The sequence below is a fragment of the Rhipicephalus microplus genome, chromosome 7 (assembly GCF_043290135.1).
Source record: "Rhipicephalus microplus isolate Deutch F79 chromosome 7, USDA_Rmic, whole genome shotgun sequence".
Taxonomy (NCBI): Eukaryota; Metazoa; Arthropoda; class Arachnida; order Ixodida; family Ixodidae; genus Rhipicephalus; species Rhipicephalus microplus.
The window spans coordinates 67,484,276-67,502,642 of record NC_134706.1 but is presented as its reverse complement, the minus strand read 5'-3'; the positions used below and the strand labels follow the sequence as shown (position 1 = coordinate 67,502,642).

At 45.1% G+C, this 18,367-nt stretch overlaps 1 protein-coding gene across 1 annotated transcript; it reads right to left on the bottom strand.

Annotated features, from left to right (window-relative positions):
- Positions 1 to 2,131: 2,131 nt before the first annotated feature.
- On the bottom strand, positions 2,132 to 16,899 carry LOC119185388 (ADP-ribosylation factor-binding protein GGA1). Its single transcript, XM_075870021.1, has 9 exons — positions 16,647 to 16,899; positions 12,346 to 12,465; positions 11,436 to 11,594; positions 8,683 to 9,012; positions 7,804 to 7,916; positions 4,403 to 4,413; positions 3,570 to 3,808; positions 2,563 to 2,729; positions 2,132 to 2,152 (listed from the first exon to the last, which is right to left on the bottom strand). Exons 1-9 carry the CDS (start codon positions 16,897 to 16,899, stop codon positions 2,132 to 2,134), a joined length of 1,413 nt encoding a protein of 470 aa, XP_075726136.1.
- Between the last annotated feature and the right edge of the window lie 1,468 nt (positions 16,900 to 18,367).

Genomic DNA, 18,367 nt, shown 5'->3' with positions numbered 1-18,367 from the left:
ACAAAGACGTCGCAGTCGTCATTACTTTTTTGCCGCAAATGTGCCAGCAAACTACCTCTCGACGACTGCTTGCCAGTTTGTGGTTGCAGCGCACGCATTGAAAGTTCTTTGTTTGGTTATACTGCTTTTCCATTTCAGTTTGAAAGGTCTTCTTGATGTGGACCATGCGGAAGTGCGTCACAATTCTGTGTGCTGACAAGGTTAAGCGTTGCACACGCTAGGTGGTAATAGCTGCATCCGGTGGCTTGTCATTTTTGGAGTTCTTTGAAATCGAAACTGACACTGGTCGGTTATGAGAAGTTTGTAATTATCTGTTGTGCGTCGCAGCAAATTATGTGCCGTGTTATGACTAACAGGCTCCCAGCAACGTATTGTACCAACAAAAAAAACACGAGGCCACATTTTTGTGTTCCAGAGCTCTTTTAAAGATTGAAGGCCAGAGCTTTCACTGGTCAGAAACATGTTTGTTCCACTCACTTTGGCAGGGTTGGCAATCAGCATGACCTGGGTGATGGCAGCAGCCGGCAGGATGGGGTTGTGAGGTGGAAGCTCAGTCGCTTACGGCGGTTGCAACTTGATCCGCATCGTCTGTTTGAGATGCACGAACGACAACAAAAGCAGTGAGAGAGCGAACTAAGGGCAATCGTTTGGGCTAGTTGGTTTTTCGTGTAATTTGTACAATGAGAGAGGAAGAAAATGGGAGTGTGCAATTCATGTATTGGCGTTGTTTGAAGATCGCAGGGATGGTCCCTGCCTGCAGCGAGTGGTCTTTTCATCCACTATTCTTTCATCACATTCACATTATAATTACTTTTAATAACGTCCCCTATATGTTCCTTGGCATAATCGTCTGTTAGACCTCATTAATATTGTGTCTAACAAAAAAACAAGCCATTATATTATACACTTCTTTTCTTCATACATAATGTGGTGACATTTTTGTGCAAAGTTTACGCTACATATTGGTTACAACTATACATTTGGGCGATTGTTTTTTAAGTGTGCGGTGATCGTGCAATTAAACATGGTACGCAGGCAAGTACTCGGCAACTTGTTTGAGAATCTTGAAAGACTTGTGCAAAAGTATTTTCAATAGTGGCTAGAACTATGCCTAGCCACGTTTATTAAAATTTTATGGGCTTGTTTTAGGCTTGTGAAAATATTAGAATGCTTCAAATGTTTGAACGACTAGCAGAGTATTCAAATTTGCTTCGTTTCAAATTTTAATTACAGATGATTTCGAAGTATTCGCAATGAACGAATAGATTTATATTAATTCGCATGTAACCACCCATAAATGTGGTTTCACTGCAGTGTAGGGATGCTAAGCCATGAAAAAACTTATCCGGAAGAAATACGCTTTGCCGCGAAGCTCCACTTCAATCCTAATTTAAGGCCCCTGAAAGATTTTTTTTAGCTTGTTCAGAAAACGCTGCCGATCGGTAGTCCAGGCTACCGAGAACACGCGAGCCAGATATTATAGCGCAACACGCGGCCTATATATAACAACAAATTGTCAAGGTGAGCTAAAAATTGCTCTCTTCTTTCGACAAACGGCGCTACAAGCTAAAATAAAAAATCACTTGTCACAGCCATTGTATCAGCCATTAGCCGATATGAGCATGACACACTCGGTCATTACTGGGGTTACCGCGGGAGGCTGCAACTTGTCCCCGCGTGTGCATGTGATCGCACTAAAAAACTGCCTATTCGAAGAAAAAAAACTGAAATAGGGCTCAAGGTAACAAGGCTCGGGTGACATATTTTCTTTCCTTGAGCCCTCCCTTCCTGCTTAGCTTCCAGCGATTTCGTTGGGATGAGAGAAGAGAGGATGCGATTACTACGTGCGACAATTTCTTGTAACTCTGCTCGTACTGGATGAATTTTAAAGGCTTTTGTGGCAATAAAATTGTGAGGCAATAGGCTCCTTTAGTGAGTTCATTCCATAGTTACTTGAAAAAGTGTTGCAGGGCCCCCTTAAATGAACATACTATCCTCAAATCAATTCATCATTATTTAAGTTTAAAAGGTTGTTATGGCATACATGCTCTAGGCATAATAAATTTTTAAAAATGATATGTACTTTCTAATTACCACTTGCATTTTATTGAAAGCCGAATCCTGTTACAACTCAAAGTTGTTTCAAGTTCTTCTGAAGGGGAAAAAAGGAATTTGCATAGAGGCCTTATTTCAATTAAGAAAGATATTGTGCAGGTTAGTTAGGTCATGATATATGCTATTCTAATCAAATTAAAAACTATTGGACTAAAATCACTCTGTATTCATTCAAATTCACTTTGAACCTAAAATTCACTATTGGCGCCAGCCTAGTTTCTTTCATTAAAGCTGAATATATTCATCATCCTGCTCCAACAATACACGTATACTCGTCTATCAATACATCGGTATGCAAAAATTTACATTCATGATCATTTCTTCACAAGTGCAACCTTTCAAATTAGTTTAATAGACAGTGTCGTTTAAAATTCCTTTAAATACGACACCATGCAACTGTTTTCCTAAGGTATAAAAACAACAGCTGCCCCACAACGAAACGCTCACCTTGGGCACGGTAGCCTGAAAGGCGATTCGGCGGCGCACGGGCAGACTGCTCTGACTCGTGACGGACACGACGAGCACCGACACGTGCTCCTGGGGCCGGTTTCGTGCAATGTGAATCACTGCGCGCACCCCGTTCTCCTCGTGCAGGTTCACGGGAGCCTGCGAGCCTGCATTCACCAGAACAGAGATAACAAGGTCTTGCATGAGATGCGGGGCAATCCAAATCGAAGTATCTCCCTAAGCAGTGCGCGGTGTACGAGAGACACAAGAACCGTGAGTTTCAGGTCAACCTACAACACCAGGCACTTCCAGAATAGACACCAAGAAAAAAAGACTAAACTAGTATATTGGGTTCCTAGACAATTCAAAACTTCTATATCTGTATGAGACAATTTCAGAGAATGTTTATTCCCAGCATGTTCAACACAGGTCAAGCTTCTACATCAGCGAAAATTTTCTGATTTCAATGCTTTCTGTTGGAGTCATCGTGGTGAACCATTGTGTGGACAACCTTTGGGAGGAGCCAGAGGTTGCGTGTGTTTTATACATGGCAATAAACTATTTTGATCTATCGCAAGTGCGCTTTTCTGCATTGCACATTCACCCTTCTAGTGGCGGCATCTGCCACGCTTTCTAGCAGACACAAGGTCTTGATTGCACATGCGGGGGTTTGTCTTTTCGGCGTGCTTATATCAAGTAAGCCATGTCTGCATTTGTCACGTCATAGCTCTGGTAAACTGCGCTTGAATACACTGCTTGCTGTAAGTCGCTAGCCACCATTAACTGCACAGGAGGGAAACTGGCCTTTAATTTACTTCATGAATGGTAAGAGTGCAATGAAGACGAACACACAATGGAAGGCATGTGTGCCTTCATTGTGTGTTCGTCTTCATTGTGCTCATACCGTTCATAACCAAGACAAACTAACATGCCAGAATTTCTGCCTTCGAAATTACGAAAAATGTCCACTGTGCCCTCTATTCATTAAACATGGTGGCACAGCTCACCCGGCTGTATCTGCTCCAGGAGCACAAACAGGTTGTTCAGGAGATCATCCGTGGCCACCCTGGAAGGGGATCCCAGAGGATGCCCCTCCATGGGGGCCAGCATAGACGGTCCAAGCGGCAGCGTCTTTGGTCCAACTCTCATGGGCTGGAACACTCCCGCTGAAGCCGGAATGTAGCTGGAGCTTGCAGCAGTCAGCAGGGGCCGTGACATCTGGTTCAGAGAAATCTTCTGTGGCGTGCTGCATGCAAAAAAAAAAAACTGTACGGTTCCTGTTCCAAAACTACAAACCAATTACCTGAAGCACGCACGTCATCACAAGCGACTTCACATTAACCATTTCTTTGTCAAGAATAAATCTCACTATGTTGGGGACAACCACCCTCCGTTAGGCAGCTAAGGTTGTAGAGCCAAAGCATGTGTGTGGTAGCCGGTGGCAAATTGTATTTTTTGTCGTTCATTTCGCTTCACATATACACTGTAACTATACTTTCCTTGGTTAATTGGTCATTTGCTCTCATTAAAGTTGTGTCTAATGAAAAAAAAACAAGCCCTCCAAATTGACCTTTCATTCACCACTACCTATCATAGTTTTCGACATCGTCAGTGCAATGGTGCACTTGACAACTCATATGAAATCATGTTGAAGACTACTTTTTAGAAAAAAAACTGTTTTGTGCGAGACAACAAACAGTATTCCTGCGGTGTAAGCACGTCACCCAATCAACAAACCGTGAACTTTGTGGGATTTCCACGAGATTGCGCGAGTTTAAAACCACTTAGTTCCAATTATTAACAGCACTTGAAAATGACAGCTTTTTCGCATTTATCTAACCATAGCAGACTCTGAAACGTGGGTGTACACAGGAAAGATCATCTTTCCGTACAACATCACATGGCATGCAGTATTCAGTCACCTCTCTCTCACATATTTCAGTGCATGTGTGACCCAGCAAAGCAACATGCTAAATGTCATTCCTTGCACGATACATCTAGAAGGTTTTAAATTATTTTTTTCTACTCCCAGCTGAAATTCGGGATAATTTGCATGGTTTGTTCATAAACAACAGGAGAAAAATATCAAGTTCTTGTAAGCTTTTTATGCATCACTTGAAAAAATATTTGCGCCTGCCTGTTTCCACAAAATAGGGATAGCAAAAAAAAAAGATGCGAAGAAAGCTTGAGCTATGCCTTCAAAAGTAGAACAGGACGACATAATCAAGCCCCATCACCTTCTCGATTGCTAGCCTGGCTTTGTTTGGTCCTCAGTGCATGCCTCAACCATGCCGTAAGGAAACGAACAACTGTGCGCGTAACAGGGGCCGCTTGAACTGTCCTAGAATGCCTACTGAGAAGAAAGCTGCTAAGTGCCCATCACACAATTGTCTGTTTTCTAAATCAGAAAAGAGCTCAAACTGTTTAAAGACCTTTACACCACAATTCTTGATTTTCCATATCAGCAAAGGGCTCGCCAAGCGTCTGTAAGGCAACAGGCGAACCTACACAGCTGCTCACGTGTGATGCTTTTACAGCTAATGATAATTAAATATCTGAGCGGTTCGTAAGGGGTAGGTCATTAAAACACCCGCTTGTAGCACAATTCACATCACTTGATGTCTGGTGTGATCGTACAATTTAGCAAGCAATACCACACAACGTAGCAACCAAAGAGGAGAATCCTCCCACTACATGATATTCACATAGTTTTTTAATGGGCAGGAATTTTCAGTGAACTTCAGACCCTTTGAGTTTCGAGCATATCTTTCTTTCTTTGAAGTCTTTTTTTCGGGGGGGGGGGGGAGGTTCAGCTTGTGCGTCGATTAGTCGACCGACCACGACCCACTTACTGACCAACCGAGCAACCCAGGCACTCACCTGGCTAGCTGCCTACATCTGGGTGCTCTCGGAATCCTCAAAATTAGTCTTAGAGGGTAAGAGGGTTTGACGAAACTGTCTGGCTGGTCATGACATGAATAACATGAAAATCCAGTCTCAAACTTTCTCAAACCTTTTCCTCCTGACACGTGTGGTACATACCTATGTACCACGAGCCGCGATAGGCAGGTATGCATCACAAGCAATTGACAGTTAATATCTTCCCAAGAACGATGCAAACAGACAATAATTTAAATGTGAGGGCAACAGAAAAAATTTGCATCAGCAGCGTTGACCCGATGCACGGAAAAAAATAAACATTAGGGTCCCAGCAAGAATCAAACCCACAAATTCAGTGTGGCAATCAAACATTCTACCGCAAAGCTATGCCAGGTCTTAAAACATCTTTGAAGAAAGACAATATGCAGGCTTAATGTTGGTGAAATGTCAATAGTGGCTGCAGTGCTGGCTGTCTAGTTTAATAAATATTACATACCGTATTTACTAGCGTAATGAATGCTTTCTTATAATGAACGTACCCCCAACTGCAGTCGTCGAAATTTAGATTTTTTTCCCCCAGGTAATAAACGCACCCCCTACATTCATCCACTGCAGTCCTGCTAACCAACACATGGTGCCACCTTACCCGTTGGATCTCTTCTGTTTTTTATTATCATGTCACCTCAACCAGCTTCCTCTTCCCCTGCACCCTTTGCCGTGCACCGTAGTGTTTTTCTTTTCATGTGTGTACGGCACATTCCCAATCTTTTTTTTATTAACTATGCGCCACAGCGACGTTCACGAACGGTGCGAGTGTAGAGACATCGTAGCTGATAAGCACACAGTGAGCAAAGGTAAGAAAACTGCCCGCACAAAGCAATCGTCGCTTCATGCAAATATAAAATTTTAAGGCCCAGCCACGTGAACGATATTTTAGAGTGACGACGACAGGATTTGCTGTCACCATGGCAGTCCCAAAAGGCCATTCGTCGCCACTGCTTCGCAGGTTTTTGAAAAACTAGAAAAAAATCAATTGTCGTCCAGAAAAAATAATGACTATTTCGGCAACATGGTAGCACCCACGATTCTCCCTTGGAATGCAATTTGCTGTTCGTGCTTGTTATCCGCACATATTTCTGGGAACCAATATATAGACTACCTTTTCTACAGTAACTTCTCATGTGGACTGCGAGGCGGCGGCCGTATTTTGCCGTTAATCTTGTTATCGTTGGTTTGTTTTGATGCTTCGGTGGTAGCTTGCTGCAATGTTGGTTTCTTGCTACAATTTCAACGGCGTCCTCCAGTCGTCATGCGAGGTTACCGCAAAGTTGGCAAAGTGCGTCGTAGGGCACGCTTTTGGGCGCCTCTCAAGATCACAGCAGATACCATGTTGCGGTTGAACGATTGCGAGAAAAGATAGCCGCGAAATGCTTTTATGGCGTGCGCAGGCAGCGCAGGGACATTTTGCAGAAGGTAGCGCCATGAACCACCGAAGATGAGTGAAGTGGAAGACATAATCTGTTTCTAAACAGTGTACACGTATGTGAAATGCAAAAGGCTAAGCGACTCAACTTTTTTTTGCATCACCGCGTTTTTCGCACATCCCAAAAAAGTTTTCATAAAATTTGCCTTGCAGTACAAACGCACCCCCATCTTTGCTCCGATTTTTAGCAAAAAAAAATGCATTCATTACACAAAAAAATAAGGTATCTACTCTTTTGATACAGGCATCACGTCGGCTTAATGTGAGCTGTATACTTAAGCGCCATCCACTGAAGTTGGTCAACGTAGGGGCTAGCGTTCTTCCAAGCACAAGCACTACATATTGCCACTTCTGGCGTTGGTAATACCCACGTTGCTGGTGGTATCGCTACCCAACGGTAAACAACTGCTTATGAAAAACATATGCGACTCTTCAATATATGTCTGTGTGCACAACATTTTTACATATATTTAGCTTCATTTCGTAACGTTTCACACAATAAAAAAATTAAACCATAGTCCCCACTTCTTCACATGCTTTGCATAACCGCATTAAATCGATGCCTGTGGTATGTGGGGTCTGCCAACTTTTTTCTTGAAGCAGTTTTCAGCAATGGCAAAGCGTGGCTCTGTGGTAGAGTATCAGCTTGCCACGCAGAAGGCTCGAGTTGGAGTCTTCTACAAAGAAAATATTTATAATATTTATTTTACGTGTATCTTGCTTAATTTTTCGGTCAAAGCACTGATTTTTCACTTACAACCAATGACATCGACACCCGAACTTCTGCACATTGAGCTTTTCAATGCCATTGCATTGATAAATAAAAGGCGAATAATAATGTGACCAACTCAGTAGGCGCGACAAAGGTGTCTGCTCACGTGGGGGAAGTCTCCCTGTGAGCCAGGGTTGTGGGGCAGGGCCTGCTTGATGAGCGACTGGCCCAGGACGTCCAGTTCTTCCAGGCCACGTGACTTGCTAAGTAGTGACCCACCTGCAGTACGAGGCAAACGTTGCATTAGCAAGTGTTGCGCGCTGAACAGAAAGCCGCCTCCTTGTCCTATCAAGCGATACACTCGAACCTCATTATAACAAAGCTGCATCTTTCATGAAAATAGGTTCTTCACATCCGAAAATTTGTTATAAGGGTACGTTCCTAACACTATATCTATTGCTAGACTATTTTTCACTGAATTTGTTATAACCAGTATTGCGTTATATCCGGGATCGCTATATTGAGGTTTGAGTTTATGTGGCGAAACATCTCTCATCATCTTTCCACTACTGGAGCACGTTTGGAGGAGAGCCTATTTTTCTGGCGTCACCATTGATGGTGCACAAACTCCATAAATGATTTGCAAACGTTTGTTACTGCTTCTTTAGGCTCCAGCATTAGCAAATTTTTAGCTGATTTACATGGCAAATTTAAATATGATGTTAATGTAATACTATATTTGGAAGCAAACAAGAGCGCAGAAACACTGTGCCACTTTGTTTCCGCAAACGAAAAGTGGTGTGGTGCAACCAAAGTTGGTGCAGCTGCTGGCTTTTGCTGAAAAATTCCTTCTGCACGCCGACTTAGCTCTAATATGTTGCAGTGAAATTTATTTCCAATCATTGTGTATGTCTGATTAACAGCAAAGGAGCCCTATAGAGCACTGTAGCCAACAAATGCAGCCTAAGCAATTCCATGTTGCCACTGATGGGAGCCGAACCAGTGAAAAAAAAGTGCGTGAATGTTAGGCTTTCGGTCTCATTACCTGCCATTGCGCCGTTGCTGTTGCCATTGCCGATGTTGTTAATGTGGTTCCCCTGCTGAATGTAAGAAGGTGTCAGCCGCAACGGCGAAGATAGTAGGCCGCTCGCCGTACCGGGTGCCAGCATTGTGGGCTGCGCCACTGCCTGGTGTGAGGGTGAATACCCCGGAAGCCGGGAGGGGGCAGCGGCATCGCCAAAGCCCCCGAACGTGCCTGCACCAGTGGCACCTCCCGCACTGGCATTGGTGCTGGCCTGAGGCAGGCCCGGGGGGGAGAGAGAGCCCAGATCTGCCATGCTGCTGGTCGCAGTTGGCGGGCCTGGATCTCCTACGCCTGCAATGCCAAGGAAAGACAACCCAGGTAATTTCAGTGTTCATCAACTCTCTATGGAGTGTCAATGGGGCCGTGACCGTCATGTGCAGCCTCTATTTGTGTATTTGATAAATAAATTAGACAGACTAACTATTCACAAATAGAATCTGAAGGCACCAGAAAAACATGTTTCATTCAACAGAAGCTTCGTTTAGCGAGAGATGAACAGAAGTGCAAAATCATGTTAGCAGCAGATACTCCACTAAGTCAGCGATTCTTTTTAAGACCTTTCCTGTTTAGTGAGACTGTAACTAAATTTACTGTAGTTGAATTAAGTTTTGGGGTCTAGCATACCGAAACCACGATACATTTATGAGGCACCCCAAAGTGCGGGAAGAGTACAAATTAATTTTGACCGCTCTGTCATCCTGAACGTGTGCCTAAAGGTAAACATAAGGGCATTTTTGTATTTCACTCCTGAAATACGGATGCCATGTCCTGGAACAGAACCAATAACTTACTGCTTTGCAATGCCTTTAATCTACCACAGTGTGTCCAGCAACTATACTCACTGTTCAGAAAGTGAGGTTACGCGTTCTTCATAAGCTAGTGCCAATGGGGCCGTGACCGTCATGTGCTGCCTCTATTTGTGTATTTGATAAATAAATTAGACAGACTAACTATTCACAAATAGAATCTGAAGGCACCAGAAAAACATGTTTCATTCAACAGAAGCTTCGTTTAGCGAGAGATGAACAGAAGTGCAAAATCATTTTAGCAGCAGATACTCCACTAAGTCAGCGATTCTTTTTAAGACCTTTCCTGTTTAGTGAGACTGTAACTAAATTTACTGTAGTTGAATTAAGTTTTAAGGTCTCGCATACCCAAACCACGATACATTTATGAGACACCCCAAAGTGCGGGAAGAGTACAAATTAATTTTGACCGCTCTGTCATCCTGAACGTGTGCCTAAAGGTAAACATAAGGGCATTTTTGTATTTCACTCCTGAAATACGGATGCCATGTCCGGGAACAGAACCAATAACTTACTGCTTTGCAATGCCTTTAATCTACCACAGTGTGTCCAGCAACTATACTCACTGTTCAGAAAGTGAGGTTACGCGTTCTTCATAAGCAAGTTATGGCTTTGAAATGGTAAAGTAACAACTACACAATGAGGTAGTACAGTCGAATCTCGATAATTCGAATTCGAAGGGGCTCGGAAAATTGTTCGAATTAAAAGAAGTTCGAATAAATGAAAGCTAAATAAACAGAGGGCTCTCCATGCAGTGGCGCATGTGCATTGAGCATGTTCATTTCAGAAGACTTACATTTATTAACAAATCACAGGACATCCGTTATTAATTGACACGTTTGCCTTGCAGCGAGTAAGTCAATTTTGCACGCAGCATGCAAAGCATTTCTACTTCAGCTTCAGAATTCTCCTGGCAAGAGAAGTTGCACACGGAATTGTCCAGCGCCGACACTTTCTAAAGACGACGACAACAACAATGACTGCGTAGCAACCGCAGCATGGCCAGCACGTGACGATAAAAGAGGAGTGTCTCCACGCAGAGAGAAGCGGATCGGCATTTGAGAGAAAACCAACACACCCCGACAGCTTTTTTCTTCTTCTCTTTGAACCCGTCATGGAAAAGAGAAGGGTTATGTGGCAGGGACGGGAAAGAGGAAAGCGTACCCCCCCCCCCCCCCTCATGGCTCAGAGCCGTGCTCCCACAAGGGGCAAGGGCTGAAGAAAATAGTGCCTTTTTCCTTTCCTTCAACCACGCATTCATTCAACCCAGCGACAGCTTTCTGTTGTTGTTTTTTTTTTCCTCTCTCTTAGCGGGTGGCATTGGTAGGAGGAGGGTCTTTACGTGGCAGAGACGGAAAAGGGAGAAGTGTGACACGGGCGCATCGCAGATCAGCGTTTTAGAGAGAGCAAACATTCCATCACAGCCTTTTCTTTCCTTTTCATTTCCTTCGTGCGCAGCAGGTGCCGCCGCAGGATAGGGCGGGGTGTTGAAAGCATTTCGGAGTGCGGCATGTTCGAATTATTCGTCGCAAGCGCTTGTGTGTTCGAATTATTGGGCATTTTCGCCCATTGGAATACACAAAGCTTTGATGGGACCGCATCGTGAGTTTGAATTAACCGGAAGTTCGAATTAAGCGTGTTCTAATTAATGAGATTGGAATATAGTAACATGTACTGAATATTTCAAAATCCACTTCACAAGTAAACCTCGACAGTACCATAGTAGCAACATTGCCCACTCAATTTTATGACAATTTTATGGTCAATCTTTACAGCTCAATTATATACCTGACAATGCAGCTGTAGCGCTGCTTTGACCACTGATAAAGAGTTAACAGCATAGAAAAAGACACTAATAGAAAACTATGGCTTCGGATGGTGACATTCATGCAAGTAATGAAACCTCACCGAGGGCAAGTAGCTGGTCATCGAGCAGGCTGAGATCGACGGGGACCTTCTTTGGTTCTTCGCGGACATCGGGGCCCGGGGAGCCCAAATCCAGCAAGGATCCAGCAGCAGCTGCAGCAACCGGGGCAGCCGACACGGCTGCATTTTGACAGTCCCATCCTAGAAACGCAGTCACCATTAAAAGTTTAAAAGACCAAGAGGTACCGGAAAGAGCTGAATATATACACTGCTCCTACAGGCAGCCTTGAATTAAGATTTCCAGCTGGCTCTACAAAGCACTGACAACATGTACTGCGTGGTTCAGCAAAATGCAGTCCTTAATTTCTGGGAAAATCATTGCTTTCTTCGACCTAGTGGCCTCTAAACTTTTCACGCTAACTGTAAAAAAATTTCTACATAAGAGAGAATGGGGAGAGAAAGGTACATCCAAATAACGAGTTTCAATACAAAGATTTACCGAAATAACGGGTCGTCAATACAAAGATTTGGCCCATCCCCAAACATTTCACGGCAGCACACCAATACAGCAGGGACTTTCAAAGAGAGATTCTCTGATGCCTTTTTGAGAGGAAAGGCTTCAGATATGCGTCATGTGCTAAAATGAAAGCAGCCCCATCGTCAACCCCGTTGGTTTGACATGCGAGGGTAGGAGCAAGAAATCTCGCAGTACAGGGACTAGTATGAAATCCCAGCACAGTTAAATATCACTACAATGGCATTTCCCTTATAATAAAAACTTTTCTGTTCCTCATTGGCAGCTCGCACAAAACAATACAAAAAACAACTCTAATGGCAAATAATTTTTTTCGGAAGCTTCACCTTAGTTTATCTTGGCTTGCTACTCCAGATGTCGGGTGAAGGCATCTGTCCTTCGTTGTTCTAACACCGATGCACACACACAGAAACTCACCGTGGGTGTCGTTCAAGACAGTGGTCGAGCTCCCACCGTTGACAGCCGGCTCCAGCCCCGTGGTCTTCTTGTAGATGTTGATCACATTGGTCAGCTCATCATTGGCTGTCAAGATTTCGTCTGAGCGAGAGGAGCAGGAATTACATTGATGAGCAAACGCTAACTAATGCCACCACAAGCTTCACACTCTTTTCCCTCCCCTCCTCCACCCCGACAGAAGCCAGAATCCAAGTACAGTAGACTTGTTTTAAAAGAAACCTGAAGGGACCAAGAAAGTGTGTTTCCTTTGAGAGGAGTTTCGTTTAGTTAAAGATAAACAGGGGTATAATATTCAAGTACCAATACCAAACATATTAGTGGCAGTTATTTCATTTAGGCAGCAATTTAATTTAAGAGAGTTTCCATTTATTAGAAGTCTACTGTACGTACAATAGCCCAACCTTACTCTGTATTTATTTCTTAAAGATGCAGGCTTCAGTTGCCCTTCTCTGTGCACAGGCTTACTCTCGTCCTCTCCCATTCGTGGTGGGGAATTGAGAGCAATGCATAAATAAAAACTATGCTAGACAGGACAGTCTGTGCTTTGACATAGATGAGTCCTCTTGTTGAAGCACTGCCTCCAGCCACCTACCCTATTCAATGATATCTTATTCCATTAAGACTTCATTTGCCTCTGCATTTCTGTATTGTCTGAAATGCTTATTTTAATCCCGATCTAGTTCTGCGAATTTCTTAAGGAGTGGTGTCCACAGAACTTCCTTACGCAAGTTCTACTGGTGGTCAACAAAAAGCGGGAAATATAGAGGTTTGAGTGCACTGAAATCTGGCACATTCACCGTCGTCATCATCATCATCGGTTTGACTATACCCACTGCAGGGCGATGGCCTCTCCCGAGTTCCCCCATTCAACCCAGTCCTGTGCTTGCTGCTGCCAAGCTGTACTCGCAAAGCTCTTAACCTCACCTGCCCACCTAAATTTCCGTGTTGCCCTTGCGCGTTTGACTTCTCTTGGTATAGAGTCAGTTACTCTCAAAGAGCAGCGACTATCTTGCCTACCCACTGCATGCCTTGCCCTAACCATTTCTTGTTCTTGATTTCAGCTACGATATCCTTACCGTACTTCCGCGCGTGTAACCCGCACCAAAAACCTAAAAATTTCAGTGGCAAAGTGAAGGTGCGGATACTACGCGGGGTTTTTCCTATAGTGCTGTCAAGCCTCTTAACAGCAATGCGTGTTGTGCTGTGAAGCCCCTTAATAGTGTAGCGAAGGCTACGGAGGCGGTTTCCGCATATTCGTGTTGCTCCGCAAGTAGCACGGCAGCTTGCGGCCAATTTTGGTTTCGCTTGCTTGCGTCGTTGAAGTGTTTAGAAAAAACATTTCGGGAGAGACAATTCGATTGTTCGGTGTAAAATCTCACTGTCACACCACAATTATATTTTTTGGACGTTCGCGGCCGCTTAGTGACCCTCCACATGTTCCTACGTCACGAACGCCATGTTTACTTTTGAAAAGGGCTTGCCGAGAAGGTGGTGCTGTCTATGAAATAGAAAGAAAAGGAAGGCATTTTTGCAAAGTGAATGATACCTGCATCTTACCTACGACTTCCCGCAACCGTTTGAGTTCCATAATAAATAAAGCAGTATTTATTTCACCAAGGCAAATGAGATATTATAGTGCCTATAGAGGTATTATCAGTGAATTTATGTACTACTTTTTGACGCGGTAGCAGGCATGCATTTCGGTTCTGTTGTTTCCAGGGTGCTGTTACAGTGTACTAGAGGAGGTAGTGCTGTCAAGTTGTCGCCGAGTGTGAGCGCTCTTTACTTCGCTGATACCGCTAGTTCTCCACATCTCGACCCGTTCGCCAAGCCTAAGTCGATCTGCTCTGTCACCATGAGTAGCGTACGGCGGCAGTCCTTCACGGCACAGCAAAAGCTTAAGATTATCGTCGTCGCCGAGGAATTCGGAAATCGCGACGCCGGAAGGCGGCACGATGTGGACGAGTTCTACGAGCCACTGCGGAGAAAGAAGTAAGAGAGCCTACAAGCCGCGCACCGTGACCGTAGGTCATTTCGTGGTCCCAAGACCGGTGCCTACCCTGAGCAAGAGGTGGAGCTAGTAAAGTTCATCGAATATGTGAGAAGCAGGGGTCACGCCGTATCGACCGAGATGGCCCAAGTGGAAGCGCGGCGACTTTCGAGAGAGCTACGCCTACCTCACGAGTTCCGTGCGAGCCGTGGATGGCTGCACCGCTTTATGAAGCAGCAAGGGCTCTCAATCAGATGGCGGACTACAATATGTCAGCGCTTGCTGGATTCTTATGAGGAGAAGCTGCCCAAGTACCAGAGATATGTAATTGGCCTGCGAAAGCAGCACGATTATATTTTCTCGCAAATCGGCAATGTGGATGAAATTTCTGTTTTTTTTAAATTTTGTTGAACACAACGATTGAGAACACGGGCAGCAGTTCAGTGAGCGTGCTGACCAGCGGGAACAAGAAACTGCGCATCACAGTCTTGCTTCGTGCCATCGCCGACGGCACGCAAATGCGACCCTACGTCATCTTGAAAAGGAAAACTCTACCAAAGATTCATTTGCCTACCGGTGTGGTGGTGCGCACACACGAGAATGCATGGATGAACAGTGGCTTGTTCGTGGACTGGATCAAGACGGTATGGGAGAAGAGGCCCGGTGCGATGATCGCAAAGAAACCCATGCTCGTTCTTGACTCGTTCCGCGGCCACACAACTGGGGAAGTGAAGGACTGCCTTTCACGCAACGGCACCGACTTAGTTGTTATACCCGGTGCAATGACGTCAATTTTGCAGCCTCTAGATGTGTCGCTTGACAAGCCCTTCAAAGCGCATGTCAAGCGCTATTACGCCTAGTGGATGGCCGAAGACTGCTACAACTTGACGCCGACAGGACGAGTCCGAAGGCCTGATATTGCCCTATTCTGCAAGTGGATTGTCGAGGCATGGAAGGCCATTCCAGGTGAGATGGTTGATTGATTGATTTGTAGAGTTGAACGTCCCAAAACCAACATATGATTATGAGAGACGCCGTAGTGGAGGGCTCCGGAAATTTTGACCACCTGGGGTTTTTTAACGTGCACACAAATCTGAGTACACGGGCCTACGACATTTCTGCCTCCATCGGAAATGAAGCCGCCGCAGCCGGGATTTGAACCCGCGACCTGCGAGTCAGCAGCCGAGTACCTTAGCCACTAGACCACCGCGGCGGGGCAGGTGAGATGGTGCGAAAAATTTTCAATAAATGCTGCATCACAAACAACATGGATGGAACCGAAGATGACCATGTGCATAATAGTGAGGACTGCGGCTCAAGTAATAGCTCTAGCGAGAGCAGCGACTGAGTAAATTGTGACTGGCCTTGCAGACAGCGTATTTTGCTTGCTAAATAAAGCTTTTTCTGTCTACATATGTGCTATGTTGCTTGAGCAGTAGCTTTTGTACAGCCTTTCCTGTTTATAAAATTTGCGGGCAATACGCGAGGATTTTTTTCTCTTTCTCGGTGAGCTGAAAGTGGGGGTGCGGATTATATGCAGGGGCGGGTTATACGCGCAAAAGTAGGGTATATAAGTCACACCGGTGTTTCAGTACTTTTTGCTTATCCGGCCAACGAGTGTCGCGTCGTGAGAAAGCATTGCGAAAATGCATGCTTGAGGCGGTTGCCGCTTTGGCAAGTTTCCAGCTGTTGGCAGACTTGTGCGAGTGCATCCCAACAAACATAAAAGCAATATTTCCAGTAAAAAATATTTTATTATTCCGATGAATCAAAACCATGGAAGTTGTCTTGCTTCGAGTCGCTCACAAACAGTGCAGTTAGTTTGGGTTGTAGCTCTGCTGGCCGGTCACTGTCGTCCTCCAACTCCCTTGAATCGGACTCAACATTGACCTAGCAGGTGATCAACCCGGCCTTGCGAAAGCCCGCTACAATTGTCTTGTCCGAAATGGAATGCCAGGCTTCACTCACCTATTTCGCCAGACTCATTGCATCCTATGCGACCCGTTTTAGTGAAGCTATGCTCTCTCTCCTACATCCATGGCTCCCACGAACGTCACAGAACGGCCTTGAAAGTGCGGTTGACAGATATGTCGAGCGGCTGAAGCAACTTAGTCATGTCGCTGGGAATGATTACAAGCACGCAATGCTTCGAACTAGTCTTTCTTTTTCCACGTCGGTGATATGAGCCAGCATACTGTTCATCACCCACATTCCTAGCTTACGTGAATGAATGCGCCGGGTCGACGTGAAAAACTGCGGTCAAGCCACACACCCATTGTTTCCTCGTCCGTCCAACCCTTTGCGTTCGCCTGAACCACCACTATAGGAGAAAAAATATCCTTCGGCAAGGTTTTCCGCTTAAATATCAGCATGGGAGGCAACTTGGTGCCGTCTGCGCAGCAGGCGAGCACGACGATGAAGCGAGACTTTTCGTGGCCAGTTATCTTCAACGTCAACGTTTTCTGGCCTTTCTCGGCGACACTTCTCCCGAGCGGGATGTCGAAGGTCAACATCACTTCATCCATGTTGACAATGTGGCTCGCGCTCGCGTTCTTCTTCGCAATTTTCTTCCTCGCGAATTAGCTGAAGTGTTCCTGCTGCGCTTGAAAGTCGTCAGGTAGCTTCTGGCTCACTGAAGTCCGGTCTCGCATGACAAGCTGATTCCACCGCATAAAGCGGAAACACCACGACGGACCACCTCTTAACCCCTCAGTGTTAGTCTCCGCTGCCAGAGCCTTCGCCTTCAGGCGCAGCTTCACTGCAGACAGGCCTCTTTCTTCGGCTCACTGTTGTAGCACCCACGTTCGCAGGCTTTGCTCAAGGTCCGGCCAGCGTGCCTTCTTGCCCCGGTTGGCCTTCTTTGTAGACTTCGTTGTCCAGAGGACGCTGTGAGCCGTGTGACAGTGCCGGATTACTTTTTTGGCGACATCGACTTCTCTCCCTCCAGCACAATTTGAATGTTTTTCTGCAAATTCAACTGCACGCAGCTTGAACTTCGCATCGAAACTTCACCGACTTTGCTTTCCATGTGGCACCATGGTCAGCGAGGATGCTGCGACAACACCGCTACGCCTACGCTACGACGCACGATATCGGCAACCGCGACTGCTATGGCGGGCGGAAGTGAGGGCCAACGAAACGGCTCCAGTGGCTTTTGTCTGAAATGCAAACATTCCTTCAAAAATGTATAATTTTAAATACGTGGCCAGTTCGATAATTATTCACACGCTCAATATATATTTATTTTCTATGCAAAACTATACAAACGCAACTTTTTCACACGCTCAATAATTATTTATTTTCTATGCAAAACTATATAAGCGCTATTATTTCTAGAACAGTTAATTGACAGCTCTTTTTATTTTCTTATGAAATGTGGTTTCCATGCGCGACAAAAGGGGGCGCACGACGAACCGCCCAACGCAGAAACTGCGGCCGTAATATCAGGCCACCACATGTGCAGCATCTGATTCGACTTTGACTGTATATAAGTCGCACCGTTCTATAAGTGGCACCGACAAAAAATTCAGGAAAAAAACCGCGACTTATACACCAAAAAATACAGTATTCATGTTCTATATTTTCAGGTTTGAGTGTATAAGCGCCCCTTATAAAAGGGTTCAGTTTCATTTATGTTCAACTTTGTTGATTTATCACTTGACTACCTACATTATCATGTGCCTAAACTTACCACTCAGCCTGCTGGCTGAGGGGAGCGGGAGGCAAAAGATGGTCAGCTAAAGGTCATGGCATCAGTGCTCATGTTCTTAACGCTTACACTTCAGCACGTGACCGTATCACCGGTGTTCACGTGCCTAACGCTTTCACTTCAGCGCGTGACCGTACCACCACCTTCAATCCGCTTGAGATCAAACTGAGCGAAGCACGAATGCATAGCGAGCAAGCCGAACGAAATGGCTGCTTTCATTGTCAGAGTACTTGCGAGTCCCAGCAGTCTTATGCCTGTTACCATATCTTCAAAATAAATCACTG

What these genes read in the sequence shown, in the direction of transcription:
- LOC119185388 (XM_075870021.1), bottom strand. Translation starts at nt 16,899, where the DNA reads ATGGATGAAGTGATGTTGACCTTCGACATCCCGCTCGGGAGAAGTGTC. An exon ending in TGACCAGCTACTTGCCCTCG is followed by an intron (nt 9,013 to 11,435) that starts GTGAGGTTTCAT and finishes TTGGCATTGCAG; the next exon opens with GCGTAGGAGATCCAGGCCCG. An exon ending in CAGCAACGGCGCAATGGCAG is followed by an intron (nt 7,917 to 8,682) that starts GTAATGAGACCG and finishes CTCGTACTGCAG; the next exon opens with GTGGGTCACTACTTAGCAAG.